Here is a 15,088-nt window from a genome sequence, read left to right as displayed (position 1 = left end):
CTCGCCTGCCCTTGAGCCCATTATCTCCTTTCCACCCGCCGTAGCAGACCAGAAAGCTGGTTCTAGGGGAAAATATTAATCCCTGCCTTCCTTGAGCTCCTAGTAAAAATATTTCTGGAGGGAGAAGTAGGAAGCCATTCCTTCCTTCAAGACCCTCCTGCTCTCCACCCAGAATTCACAGCCCACTGGGACCTGGCCCAGCTGCCCAGCCGCTCCAACTCAGTCGGCCCCCACCTGAGCTCCTCCTAGCAGCTCAGCCACAAGCCGGGTCTGACTGCCTCGATCCCTGCTCAGGACCCTCAGGGGCTCCCCCCAGGCCAAGAGTAGAGGCCACACCCCTCCCCCAAGTGACCTGGCTCCAGCCGGTCACTCCCCGTGTCCCAATTTACACTCTAGCAACAAGGAACTCCTCGCCCAAAGGGGCTATTTTTGGTCTCTGTGCTCATGTTGTCCCTTCTGCCTGGAATGCCCTTCTCCCCTGTCTGTCTGGCTAACTCCTGCTCATTCTAGAAGGCTCAGTTCCTCCTGGAAGCCCTCCCTGACCCCTACCCAGCCTCCTCCTCAGGGCCTCACAGCGTGGCCATGCTGCAGCCTTTACCACAGGGGTGTGTATAGTCTACTTCAGGAACGTGTCCTGTGATACACTGTGAAGTAGTGATATAAGAGGGTCTATTGTGTGATCTACTGGAGCTTGTGTTATGTCATTACATGATATTTTTAGCTGGTACGTTACATGATATATTACGTGATATTGTAACCCCTGCCCTACATTTAGTCATACAGTGTTTGTGTAGTGTGCTTCTCTAGCCAGACTGGGTGGCCTTTCACTTTTGTGTCCCAGCTTCTGGCACATAGTAGGCCCCCAAATAATGATGCACTGTTCCTTCAACTAAAATCCACATAGCGGGCAGGGGCTGAATCTTCCTATGCTGAAGGCAGAGACTTGAGGGAAGGATAAACTAGGGGCTTCAGGACACAACCAGAGAAATGCCCCTGTGTTCCCTCAGGCCCCTGTTTGGGGAGCTTGTGTCCTTATTCTCTTGAATCAGTGAGGAAAGCTTTGCAATCAGATCACAGGACCCCCTCAAGCTGCAACTTAAACTAAATAGGGGCTCCTGTTTCTCAGGAAAGCTGAAGGGAGGTGGCTGCTTCCTGGGCTCCAAGGCTTCTTTTGGTCTTTGCCTCATGGCTGCATAGTGGCTGCCACAGCACTGAGCACTTCATTCTTATGCTGCATCCAAAGGCAGGACAGGAACTTTGCTGGAAAGAGCATTTCCCCTCATCAGTTCAGTCGCCCTGCCCAGACATTCCCTAGCTGCCCTGGAAGAAGGGGTGCCCCCCTGTAACTGAGAAAGGCACTAGGATCTCTCAGCTGGGAGTGCAGCAGGCTTAAATAGCCACGTGGCTCCTCCCTGGAGGATTGACCCTGTTTTGTGACAGGGTGGTTTTCTTCTCAGTGGGCCTAACCAGGGTCACCACCTTAACCACACACACTTCACCATGGCTCCGCAAAGTCAGAGCCAGTAGCTCCATTTTCAGCTGCCGGCACTGAGGTTAAAAGAACCTGGGGGGCCAGGCCAGGCCACTAGTGACCTTGTACCTCTCTGCACTATGCCTTAGAGTTTGCAGAGCCCTCTCGTGCCCCTTACTCGCTTGACTCCTACAGCAGCTGCCCAGGATGCACATTTCTAACCATGGCAACTGGATGGGGAGGCTGGGACCCAGAGGGGAAGTCACCCAGCTCAGACAGCTGGGCAGGCCGGGTGGGGTGAGGCATGCTCCTCAGCCCCAGACACAGGTGCTTCTGAATCTAGATCATCTCTGTCCTCTGCTGCCCCCAGGGTGGGAATGTGAACTGCAGAAGGTGTCTGCCAGTGCGAGACCCCAGGGGCTGGGACATGTGGGTCTGAATGTCAGCCCAGCCACCCCTCTGCACCCAGTGACTTAGAGAAGGGATACCAGACTCGGCTGCCCACCTAGGACTTGATTCCATTGCCAGGCAGAGGACACCCTGTCTGTCCCTCTGCTGTCGTGTGTGTGTGTTTGTGTGTGTGTGTACGCACAGGTGTCCTGGTGAGTCTGTAGGCACCATCTGTCAGGGCCGTGTGGGGGGTCTCCTACATGGTGGGTTGAGTTCCTGTCCAGGGCGTAGAAGGTGTGGCTGAGAACCACCCGCCCACTGCACGACCCTGACGCTCCCCTGCCCCTGCATCCCCACCACACACAGCACGTGCCTGGGCAGCCAGTGTGGTTATTTGCGAAAGGTTGACCCACTTCGGCCCACTCTCGGCATAGACACACAGCGATTCTTACTTGTTCAGTCTCTTTAGTTACCTAAGCAGAAAAAGATGAAGAAAGCATGAGGGCCCTGCACATTTATTTAAGAATAAATACTTTAGAGTGTTTACTATGTACCAGGCATTGTTCTGGGTGCTGGTCACTTCAGAGAACAAAACAAACAAAGGCCCCACCCCTTGGAGTGCAGAGTTCAGGGACACAAAGGCCATGCATAAAAGCTCATGCGAGAGCCCCAGGGCATCTTCTCCAGAGTCCACTACCCTTAATCTCTGCCCAGTTCTTACAAGCTTGACTCCTTGGTGTCTCAGACTAGAGCAGCTGAACAGAAATAGCCCATTGAAGTGGGAGGCCAGCTCCTGGAGCAGGTGCAGGGACAGCACCTGGAGTCACAGCCGGTGCCCTGATGGTGTGGGAAGAAACAGAAAAGCAAAAAGAGGAATGCCAGACACTTTGGAGGGCCAAGAGACTCGTGCCATGTAGTGTCGGGGGGGAGGGGGCCCCAGAAGCCTCAAGGATCTGGGGAGTCTCCTGTGGCCTGATGTTTCTGGGCTTGACCTTGGGTTGTCAAGAGGAAGCTAAAGTACATCCAGTAACGTCTGACTGAGAATGCGGGGAAGTGCATCAGTTATCGGGAAGGGACCTGTCCAAGCTGTTTGGCACAGAAAACACGAGGCTTCCTTTCTCTGGGGAACTCTGCTCCCGGGGAAGGGCTGGTTCTAGGATGTCAGTGCGGGGAGGGCAGGGCTCCTTGTCTCTTTGGCTCATTGCAGAATCCCCAGTGCTTCAAAGGGAGCGGGCACGGTGTAAACACGCAGTGGATAGTTGCTGAATGAACTGAGGGGTGGAGGGCTTTCCAGTTGCTGTCCACAGCGTCTAACAGGCAGCTCCTCTGCGCCCAGTACAGACTGGGACCCTGGCAGGCTGAGGTGCAGATGCAGTCCTGCCTCGGCGAGCTAATGGGGCAAATGGCAGGGAGACACACACACACGCACACGCGCGCGCGCACACACACACACACACACACACGTGCGCTCTGACATGGGGCTGCCCAATGCCCAGTGCTTTGCATTGCCACTGTTGTGCTCCTGAATCCTCCCTACAACCTTGTGCAGTAGATCACGGTTATTACCATTTTACAGGTGAAGAAACGGAGGCACAGAGAGGTGAAGTAACTTGCTCAAAGTCACACAGCTGGTAGAATGGGGAAGTCAGGATTCAAACAGAGGCCGTGTGATGTGCTCCTACGACAGGGCTTATTTCCTGTGAGTAGGTGTGTGTGTGCACGTGCATGTGGGTAAACTATTCAGTTCTCTTCCAGTCTTGGCCTTTCCCTGGTGCAGCTGGAAGCTACTTTTGGGTCGTCGCTGATGGACAGGCAGGGTGGCAGTGGGTAAGGAGCCCTGATCAGAGATACCCCACCCTGGCCTGGATCCCACGGTGCCTCCAGAATCTAGCTGTGAGGGGCCTAGGGTGAGAAGGGGCAGGGGAGGTGTTTTTCTCACCTTAAAACTGCATTTGCACAGTTTTTGTGGAAATCACTTGATTTTGGGGGGCTGTCTGGGGGCCTCATGACCACCTATTATTTCCCCCACTTGGTCCTGAAATAGCCACAGCTAGGCTTCTTCCTGGGGTCTCCTGGAGACACCCTGCGGTCTTTGCAAAGGCTTGCTGGCCAGCACTGGGCAAGAACTGGCTTGTCTGCTTGGTGTGCCGTCACCCCAGCTGTCAGTTGCGGTGAGGACTGGGGAGGGAGGCACCGAGGATGCAGAGGAGTGGTGGGGAACGATCCCCAGCTGGGGAAGAAGCAGGCCTGACGGGGATCTGTCGACACGATGGTTAGGTGTGAGTGTATGTGTGTAGTGTGTGTGGGAGTGAGGGGTGAGAGTCATGGGTGAGGGCCGACCGGGGAGCTGCCAAGGGAGCAGGGCCGTCCTCATCTGGCTGGGCCACCTGTCTGCCCAGCTGTCCACTCCCCTCCTGTCTGAGTGCCTCCTCTGGTTGTGGGGGCAAGGTCATGGGCTCCTTGGGCTCCTGGGGTCTGGAAGAGCAGTGGGTAGCCAAGTGGAATTGGCTGGACAACATCGCAGAATGGGAAGCAGATGGGAAGCTTGCAGCAGCTGGGCCTCAGGCCCTCTCTCGGGCCAGCTCGACCCTCACAGTGCCCTGTGCTCTGCGTGGGGTGGGGGCCAAGAAAGACAGATAGGCTGATGGATGGGAGAGATAAACAAAGGAGAGGCCAAGAGAGAGTTGGCACAGAGACATGCAGGCGAAGCATGGAGAGAGAAACTGAGAGACTGGCAGCCAGAGAGAGTGGCCTGTAGCCCAAGAAGGCGTCAGCATGGCGGGGGCTGTGGGTCTCCCTGGCCATCCCTTGCAGGCTCAGTGAGCTCCTTATGGGCTCTGGCCCTGGCTCTGGGAGTGGCAGGCCTCCCAGTGCCAGCCACCTTTCCCTTAGGCTCAAGGGACAAAGACTGAGATTTTCTTAGAACCCAGGAAGGTGGCGGCTGGGTGGATGGCTTGGGGACTTGCCAGACCTGCTTGCCAGTGAAGAAGCTGAACTCTCCAGAGGTCAAGGGGTCTGCCTTGCTGCCCTGCATCCTGGCAGGGTGACCTAGGGAAGCCAGGAAACTGTGCCAGCCTCCATTTCCTCATCTGCAAAATGGGAGCAGTGATGGCCACCTCCCCAGGAGTGTGTAAGACAGCACACGCACAGGAGTGCAGCGTGGCACCCGGCACAAGGCCACCCTCAGTAAATAAATAGCAGCCCTAAGCACTGATTCACTCACTTCTGTCCTTAGGCCTAGGAGGATAGGGGTACCGAGGATGACAATGCCTCTTCCTTCCTTCAGGAGTTCATGGTGGAGGTGCTTGGGGTGAGCGAGGGGATGGTGGCCATCATACCACCAGTAATTCATGGCACGGAGGGATGTAGGAGTCCATATATGGTGCCTTGGGAGCACAGAGGAGAAGCACATTTTTCCCACCCTGCAGTGGAGGTGGGGGCTGGCGGGTTAAGAGACTGGACTCCAGTTAGCTCTGATTATCCCGGACTGGGGAGACAGCAGGGACCCGGCCACAAAACCCCGCCCTTTTGGAGGTTATAGTCCAGCTGGTAAGGCTTTAGGACAGCGTGGGGTATGTGGACAGTGCCCTCTCAGTGCTCGCCTGGCTCACCTGGGACCCGGCTCCGCCTCTAGCAGCTTAGCACAGGAGTGGGCCCCAGGGCTACCTGCTTCCAGCCTCAACACTGTCTGATACGGTAGGTCTTTCTTATGTCATGGACTGACTCGGGTTGAAATGGATCCACTGGCCTTGGGAAACAAGGGCCTTAGACTTCTGGACCCACTCATGCTCCCGGCCTGGGGGGCTGGCGCCCGCTGGGTAAGATAGCCTCTTAGCAGCATAGGCAGCTATCTGCACACTGTAACCTGGAGCTCCTGGCAAGCTCGGCCGCTCCTTGAGGAGCCAACACAACAGCGACCGGGCAGGTCGACGGTGCGGACCAGCCGCAGTGGTTTGCGGCCTCACCCTGGAGTCACGGTATCAGCTGCCCCAGGCTGGGACTCTGACCTCGTGCCTGTCACAGGGCTGGCACCCAGTAGGGACTCAGTATGTCTTTGTTGAATAAATGAATTCTCCCAATTCATGGTCCCCAGGAGGCTTCTCCCTGCTCACCAGGGGCTCTGGCCCCAACTCTGCAACTCTTAGATGGCTGGGACCTCAGAGGGCCCTCCCAGCCCGGACACAGTGGGATCCTTGATTCACACCATGTTCCCGCCCTCGGAACATAGCAGCCAACTCCAACTGCTCATAAATTTCCTGCCTGTCACCCCTGGCGCCCAGGCCAGGCGAGGCGGGAGGCTCTGGGGGTGGGCTGGTCCATACCTGCTTCCAGTTCCCTGGGAAGTTGGGAGGCCAGAAGCCCAGGCCTGTGCCTGTGCCCAGAATAACCTCAGCAGTACCTGGCCCACGGAGAAGATGGGAAAACGCATGCACCAGAGGCAAAGGTGGATGGGCAGGAGCGTTAGGATGCAGGCACCAGCTCACAGTGCAGTTGGCACAACCCAATTCCACTTTCTTAGAATTCTGTGTCGGTGTCAAGGATATGTAAATAATAAACATTTTTTTAAATATATAAATAAATAACCCAAACAAACCAACAAAATATACTCTAGAGCTGTGTCTAAGTCTGAGAAAAGTAAAGGAACAACAGTCACCCCACTTTCCCAGTGGGGAGATTGAGGTGACTGAAATTTTTCCCTTCTCTTCACTCTTCTGTACTTTCTACACTTTCTGTAATTAACATGTACTACCTACGTAATTTTTTAAAAACTTAACTGCTTGACTGAGATGACATCAGTTCACCCACTGGAAGTGTACAGCTGAGTGGTTTCTGGTATTTTCGCAGCTACGTGCAACCATCACCGCAGTGCATTTTAGAACTTTCTTCTCAGGCGAGAAAGACACCCCGTATGCTTTAGTTCTTCCTTCCTACCCCACAGTCCTCCCTGACCCCTGCCCCCTGCCCCCAGGGAGCCGCTAGTCTGTGGGTTTCCCCGCTCTGGACACTTCATGTGAATGGAATCCTAGGACGCATGGCCTTTTGTGACTGGCTTCTTTTCACTTAGCACACTGCTTTTGGGGTCCATCCGTGTTCTAGCATGTATTAGTACCTCCGTCCTTGTTCTGGCTGAATAACATTCCATTGTATGGATACACCATACTTTGGTTATCCAGTCATGGGGTGATGGACATGCCTTATGTAATTTTAGAAATTGTGTCTTTTTTTTTTTTTAAATCCACCAAAAACAAATTGGTCAATATGACAGTTGGTTCAACGTGACTATTTCTGATTACTTGAGACTTTTCAGACTGTGATGCCATCTTTATATTTTTGGATACCCGTTCGTCAAAGGGAGGACCCAGCTTTTTGCAGGGATGTGAACCAGCACCTTCCCGTGCCTGCACGGTGTGCCAGGTCCTGCCAGGGGCATGGCTCCATTGTCTCATTGACTCTTGGCAACTGGCCTGGAAGGCAGGTACTATTACTGTGTCCTCTTTCAAGATGGGGAAATTGAGGCATGGAGCTATGAGCCCGCCTGCCCAGGGCCCTGTGGCCTGCTGACTTAGGGGCCACAGTGGACCTCACAGTTCTGCATTTGCAACCAAACACAAAGGCCCTTCCCAGCCCACATGTTGGTGCACTGAGAAGTGAAAGATAAAATAATACCTAATAGTGTGGGTCTTGAAAATACATCTCCCATGTCCTCCCTGCTTGTCTTTTTTTTTTTTTTTAAGACTTTATTTATTTATTTGACACACAGAGAGAGAGAGCACAAGCAGGGGGAGCAGCCGGCAGAGGGAGAGGGAGAAGCAGGCTCCCCGCCGAGCAGGGAGCCCGATGTGGGACTCGATCCTAGGACCCTGGGATCATGACCTGAGCTGAAGGCAGACACTTAACTGACTGAGCCACCCAGGCGCCCTCCCTGCTTGTCTTTCATAGTTTTGCTTTAAAACAACATTTGAAATCTGACTGTTCTTTTTAGAGAAACAAACAAACAAACTGTCAGGATTTCCATTCCATTGGATCTTTTTCTGCATCTGCAAGAATATATCCAAATTGCTAAAATAGAAAAAAAGGATAATTCGAAAATAGTGAAAAATGGTTAAGTAGGTAGAGTGGACTGAAAATGAATATGAAAATCATAAACTGAAAATGAATTTAAAAGGTAAAACACCTGAGAAGGCAGATCGAGTCATTTTTTCAAATGCCCCTAAAGTGGTAAAATTGTGCTATAGTACACAGAAGTGATCGAGAGAGGAAGCCAGTCCTCGTAAAGCCAGAGAAAAACTTGGTAAGCCGAGGAGGTATAATTAGAAATAAAAAAAATGGGAAGTGAACGAAAGTGAAAAAGGTGCAGCACTGTTCCAGGTTTCATAACAATTACCCAAAGTTTCCCTGAAGCATAGGCATATTTACAAAAATGCTAAGTTACATTTGAAACAGGGAACATATTCTGTGGTATATAAAAGCTATAGTAAATAAAATGCCTGTGACTGGAAATATTTATTCACTTGTTCAACAAATATTTATCGAGGTGCTCCTATGCATCCGGATGGTTCTAGGCTCCAGGGCTTCATCAGCAAACAAAACAGACCATGTCCCTGTCCTCGTGGAGCTGATGTTCTGGCCACAAATGAATGAACAGATCAAAAGATGATTTTTAAATGTGATAAACTCAACCACTTTGCCACCCTGACCAAATCCCCTCCATCGAACTCAACACATCAGAACCACGGAAAGGGACCTGAGAGGCCATCTTGTCTAGTCACGTTCAAAGTTTATTTTCACGGCAGACTCTGTTTAAAGGGTATCTTCTGGGGCGCCTGGGTGGTTCAGATGGTTAAGCGTCTGCTTTCAGCTCAGGTCATGACCCCATGGTCCTGGGATCGAGCCCTGCATCGGGCTCTTTGCTCGGCAGGGAGCCTGCTTCTCCCTCTCCCTCTACTGCTTCCCCTGCTTGTGCTCTCTTGTTCTCTCTGTCAAATAAATTAATAAAATCTTTAAAAAACACACACACACACACAAATAAAGGGCATCCTCTATGGTAAGCGGCTGGGACTTAGGGGGCTCTTTAGAGCAGTGAGCCAAGAGCCTTTCCCAGCTGTACCCAGAGCCTTGGCCCACAGAGGAAAGACCACCCACAAAAGGCCAGGGCTGGATGGGAGTCGAGAGGCCCTTCTCACATGCTTCTCACATGTGGTGACACAGGATGTTGCCCCCAGTTCCATGAGAAGGGGTCTGTGGTATGGTTGTCACAGTGGGGAGTATTTGTCAGCCATCTCCTCTGTATTTGTAATTACCTGCCTGTAATTAATACACACACACACACACACACACACACACACACACACACACACACACACACACACACACACACACACCCTGCCTCTTCTGAAGGGGCATCCATGGGTTTGTCTCCTATCCCTCAAGCATAGCTGGTCTATGGAAGAAATGTGACTGAGACTGGACCAACCTGCAGCCCCCACTGGGCATTTGGGTTCAGATGCTGAGGCAGAAAAGAAGCAGATACTTGAAGTCCAGGGAAGGGCCACAGGTTGCCTCAAGGTGCAGTTGTGATCACAGAATCAAAAGAATTCATCAGATAGTGGGTAAATAAAGCCAGGCAAAATTTCTTTACTGCAGGACTTTTCAGAGCCTTTAATATGCTTTAATATATGCAGTGACTTTCCAAGATGGGGCCAAGGTCTGTGGTGTTTCCCAGACTCGTGGGCTATACCTCACCTGTCTAGTATTCTACAGCGGACCCTTTGGGGAGAGTGCATGTCCGTGTATATGTACTTATGGTACATATACACACATTCCTTCACTGTATAAGTGAAGGAATTAAAGCACAGAGAGGGAGGGTAAGTTCCCCAAGGTTAATCTCAGAGGAGGTCCTGGCACCTAAAACCTCCTAGTATTCTTCCACCCATGCCTCATTTGACATAAGACTTCCTTGGATGGTTGGTGCATGTGCTGGGATTCCTGCACCGAGGTGGGCGGTGGGAGCCCAGGTCCAGGGTAGACACCAGGGCAAGGGTGGGATGGAGCACTGAAGGTCAGGCTTTGCGAGAGGAACCGGCTCCGTTGCTCTTGGTTGCTCTTGGGTGGTAGTCATGGCTTCCCCAGGGTCCGAGAGCCAGTAGAGGGGTTGGGACAGGCGCCGTGACGGAGTGGCCAGTAGGACAGCTCGGGCGGCTGGCCGGGCCAGCTTTCTGCGCCTGCCCCCAGACCGCAGGCGGGCGGACCGAGAGGGCCCGCCCAGGCAGCCAGCGCCCGGCTGACGCAGGCTGTAAATCACCCCTGGACCACAGACCCCATGCCCTCCCCATGGGTTTCCTTCCCGCCTCTTAATCCTCCTCCTCAGACTCGTCCCGGGAAGCAGATTCCTGCCGGGGCCAGCCCGCGCTCTGCAGGGCGGGCTCAGAGGAGGTGAGCCTGGATGCGGCGCATCAGGATGCTCCTTCCTCCCGCGTTCCTTCCTCCCTCCTCAGCCTCCGTTAGCTGGGCGAACCCCCCTCCTCCTCGGACCCCCACCTCCAGCCCTGCCGCCGGCCAAGCCCAGCGCCCCGGGCCTGCGAGGCTCCCCGGGGCCTGCAGTTGGCAGGCCCTCCAGAACCGTGGTTTGGCGGCGTCCTGGCTCCCCAAGCCTGCAGTTGAGCCAGAGCGGCTTCTCTGTGGTAGAATAAACACTGTCGATCCGGATTCAGATCCTGCTGTGGCCAGCTTCCTGCGCCTCCTCCAAACGGTGGCAACAGCTCACCTCTGAGATGGGGGATATGCGAGCAAGCCCCCTGGCGTGGTGGAGGTGCCCCGCAGAGGTTTTGCTTCAAAAACATGCAACTTAGCTGTTTGTTCGGGGTGGTCGCAGGAGTCACAGAGAAGCTGTATTTGGAGCTGCTTCAGTAGGAGCGGGCTGCACCAGGTTAAGGCACTGCCATTATTCTGGCCTGTTCTGGGAGGTCGTGTCCTCACAGACCCTCCCCCACAGCTCCTAAAGTCCCAGCAGCCCCTGTGACCCTGCCCCATCTCCTGCCCCTTCCTGGTAGCAAGTCACACCCTGTGGTCACTGTTCTCAGGAGCAACTGCGAGCCCAGCTGCCAGAGCGAAGGTTCCAGAGGTCAGCACGGTGAGGCCCTTAGAGATGGTCTAACCTCCATGGTTTCCAAACCGTGCTCCTTAGCACCCTGGGTTCCCAGAGATGTCCCAAGCTTCACATTGGGGGGCATGCACCGTGCGACCCCCTTGCCCTGTGTCCCCCCACCCTGCTGCTGCAAATACACCAGACCATGATTCTCTGTTTTCTGTGTAGGGCTCCCCAGGTCAAACTTCATTTCTACTGCTTAAAAGAGAGTTTGGCAATTATTGACCTGGTCCAGCTGTGTCATTTTATAGATGAGAACGCTGAGGCCCAGAGAAGTTAAGTGACTTGTCTCAGGGACCCCCAGGTGGCAGGTAGATGGGCAGCACCTTGAGTTGGCCCCTTGACTCCAGGTATGGTGCTCTTGTCTGAACAACTGAGGGAAAAGGAGCTGCGGATGACCATTCCCATGGGGTGTGACCCGGAGGATGGTGTGATCAGCACTAGGTATCCCTGAGCTCCCCCTAGCCCCTGCAGCCCTGCCCATTTCCCCAAACTGGCAAAATGAGCAGTGGCTCTCGAATGCAGACTGGGGAGTCAGGGGAGAGGGTGGGCTCTGGGGGCGGCCAGTCCTGGGGTTCAGATGCTGGCTCCGTCCCTTACTGAGCCCATCAAGATGCAGTTCCCTGCCTGGGCCATACCAGTCCCTCCTGGGGCAGCAGCAAGGAGTAAATGAGAGGAGGTGCTGAGGGTGCCAGCACATGGGACCGTTGGCCTTTAGGATACAGGAGTCAGGAGAGTAGGGTTTCTTCTGACCGTTGGTTGTTTCTTTCAGGAGTGACTGGCCCCAGGCTAGGCCAAGGATGCTGCTGTGGGCCCTCTTTCTGGTCAAGCCCGAGGAGAAGGTGAGCTCTCCAAATCCAGCCTTGTCTTCTTCTCCAAGATGCCACCAGATGCTCAGACCACTGCCTCTCAGGGTGAGGCAGGGGCACATCGGCCTCCCTCTCACCCTCCTGTCCCCCCTCAGCCACTCTGGTGACTCCGCACTTTGCCCTCTGCCTGGTGGGGAGGGGAGAGCAAAGCCTCCCCCTTGCCCAGGGCTGCAGAAATTCATTGCCAAAGATTCCACAGAGACACTGAACAAATTGTGGCGATAACAGCCCACAGTGAGAAGCCACACCATTGCTCTATGACTTTTGCTCCTCCTATTGCCAAAGCCATCCCAAGCCAAAGACGAGTCAGCAATCCCACTGGAAACTCATGGAAGGGATGGACATTTGGTGACCATGGAAGTGCTCAACCCTCTGACCTGGAACTCTCTTTCTTTCTACATTGGGCCCTGAGCTGGCTGGGTACAAGATAAACTTTCTGGGGGCGGCGAGAGAGGGCTGGGGGTGCTTGTGTGGAGTGGGATATGAGATCCTGGCCCTCTTCTTGCCCTCCCACTGGCTGCCCAGGCCTCTGACCCTGATTCTCAGTGTTCCTTGGGTCCAGGCTCCTTGGGCCCTGAGTGTCGAGGCAAGGGAGGAAGGGGGTGGAAAGAAGCAATATTGACCATCCTGTACCCTACCCCAGGGACTAGCCCCACCAGGGTCACCTAAAGGGTCTTTGTTCCCCAGCCAGCCCAGCCAGCCACTCCTTGCCTGTGGCCCACCCTCCTGGCTGGGAAAACAAGATGGCTCCCTGCATGAAGGCCAGTAGTCTGTTCCCAGTTATGCAGAGGGGCAGAGGGGAAGAAGGGACCAGGGGAATGGGTCAGTAAGTCGGGGAAGGTGCGGCGGTGGGGGGCATGTTCAAAGCCAAGGCCTGTTCCTTCCTTGTGCTCAAAAGGCCAAAGCTGTTCACATCTGTGCTCAACCATCTGCTTCAAATTGAAGTAAAAGCCCCAACATGTAAAGAAAACACTTGCTTGTGTTGAATGGACTCTGTGGGTAACCAGGACTTTGGCTGGTCAGTCGAGGGCGAGTTGTGCGGGAGGGGAGAGGCTGGTCTCGGCCTAGAGGTCGAGGACCCTTCAGGAAGTGGGCAGTGTGTGAGTGTGTGCGTCTGTGTGTGCAAGGGGATAGGGGGCCCTCACCATGACCTCAGCCTGGACTAGTGACCAGGAGGCCTGGTCAGAAACGTGAGGAGCTCTTTCCACTTCAGACCTCACTCACTTCATTCAGCCCAGGGATGCCCTCTCTTGTCTGCTCCTCAGGCCCCCGGGCTGGGGCCGGAGTGTCTGCAGGCCCAGACAGGAGCCTCCTTCCCTTGCACGAGTGTTTCCCAGGCACAACCCTTTGCCAAGGACCAGGTTGTTGGGCGGGCCTGGATCTGGGACAGAAGCAGGGGATCTGGATGGCTCAGAGCACTCCTCAGAGCAAAGGTGCCCTGGAAGCCAGCCAGACAGAGTGGGCTTGGGATAAGGGCAACAAGGGGACGCTTAAGAAAAGTTGGTCACCTGGGGGCACGTGGGTGGCTCAGTTGGTGAAACAGCTGGCTCTTGGTTTCTGCTCAGGTCGTGATCTCAGGGCCCTGGAATTGAGCCCCGAGTTGGGCTCCATGCTCAGCAGGGAGTCTGCTTGAGGATTCTCTCTCTCTCTCTCTCTCTCTCTCTCTCTCTCTTCCCCCCCTGCCCTTCCCACTGCTCGCACACACACACTCTCTCTTTAAATAAATCTAAAAAGAATAGAAAGGTTGGTCACCTAGAACACCAGGCACAGGTCACAACCCCACTCACTTGTCTCTCTGAATTTCTGAGTAATACCTGTGGCACTTCCTAGGGAAACAGGAGATGTGGACCAATGAGCCTCAAACTTATTGACATAAGAGGACCCTTTCTGTTATTAAAAGGTGGGGAGGTACCCCCAACCTGCTGCCAGGGGATCAGACCTATGGCCTTCCCACCCAGAAACAACACATGGCCTCCACTCCCCACCCCTCTCTTGTTCCTGGCCTTCATTACGTACTTCCCTTTCATTCTGAAGCATCTATGGATCATCAGCTGCATATCAGACATCAAGCTAGTTGTTGGCAATAGAGAGATGGATCTCACACAGCACCTGTCTTCACAGAAGTCATGGTTCTGTACAGACAAGCAAATAATTATGATGCAGTCAGATGTCTAAGATGTTGTTGGGAACTTCAGGAAAGAAAAAAACTAATTCTCCCTAGGCAGGTGTCAGGAAGAGCTTTCCTCCAAAGGGGCCATGGGAGTTGGGTCTGGAAGGATGAATAGAAGTTTTCTGTGCAGAGGAATGAGAGAACGGCTTTCTATGCATAGGAACAGTCAGCCCTGGCAGGACATTGGAATCACCTAAGGAGATGATTAAATATTGTTATGAGGTATTTATGCCAAAGTCCCATCCCCAGAAATTCTGATGTATTGGTCTGGGAGTGTTCCCTAGGCATTGGGATTTTTAAAAACTCCCTGATTCCAATGTGCCAGCAAGGCTGAGAGCTACTGGTTTAAGTGGGCTCAGCTCTTGGACATAAAAGCAGTTTAGAATCACTGATAGGGGATGCAGACTGGGCCAAAAATGCGGCTGGCTGGATGTGTGTGTGTTTATGGCTCTGTGTGCACATGCACACACACGTATGTATAGGACTGATTAAAAGCCTACGCTTTTCTTTCTTTTTCCAGCTTCCCCACCAGCACAGCAGTTTGTGTTTTTGCACGCACACACACAAACATACACTCCTTCTTGTGTCCACACGCACACCCATATACGCACTTGCATATATTCCCAGGGAAGGGAAATCGGTTTAAGATAGGTTCAGATTTTCTCGACAGTCTTTTAGATGGTTTTACGTAAGCAACCATTCAAGAAGACCCTCGCCCAAATAAAAATTATGAAGAGCCACCCTCTTCATGTCCCAGTCCAGCTGAGGGTTTTGGTCATGGAGCCCCTGCAGGCTTGTTTGTGGCACACCCTCCTGCTTTGTTGTTTGCTCTGGGTCCCGCGACCCCACATGCCCATGATGGCTCATCAGTCACCAGCCGCAGAGGGACCCAGGGCACCTGCGCGAGTGTGCCCACACACATGTCTGCGCGTGTACCTCTGTGTGTGTGCCTGGTTCGTGCAGCCCGCGTGCTCCCTGCTCTCCGCAGGACAAAAACTCCAGAGCACGGCTCCAGGACTCAGAGCTTGCTACTCCACTGAGCT

At 53.7% G+C, this 15,088-nt stretch overlaps 1 protein-coding gene across 1 annotated transcript in view; it reads left to right on the top strand.

The window, feature by feature from the left end:
- Positions 1–12,679, top strand: part of ATOH8 (atonal bHLH transcription factor 8) — a 30,656-nt gene extending 17,977 nt beyond the window's left edge. Inside the window, exon 3 of the mRNA XM_028122461.2 lies at positions 11,779–12,679. Within this exon, the coding sequence (XP_027978262.1) occupies positions 11,779–11,784 (6 nt within the window). The 3' untranslated portion in view covers positions 11,785–12,679. The remainder of the gene's footprint in view (positions 1–11,778) is intronic.
- The last annotated feature ends 2,409 nt before the right edge of the window (positions 12,680–15,088 follow it).

The sequence above is a fragment of the Eumetopias jubatus genome, unplaced genomic scaffold (genome assembly GCF_037043125.1).
Source record: "Eumetopias jubatus isolate StellerSeaLion01/CBP00866 unplaced genomic scaffold, mEumJub1_p1.0 scaffold_9, whole genome shotgun sequence".
In the NCBI taxonomy this organism is placed as follows: Eukaryota; Metazoa; Chordata; class Mammalia; order Carnivora; family Otariidae; genus Eumetopias; species Eumetopias jubatus.
Note: the sequence above shows the minus strand (reverse complement) of the source record. Positions and strands in the feature narration are given on the sequence as shown.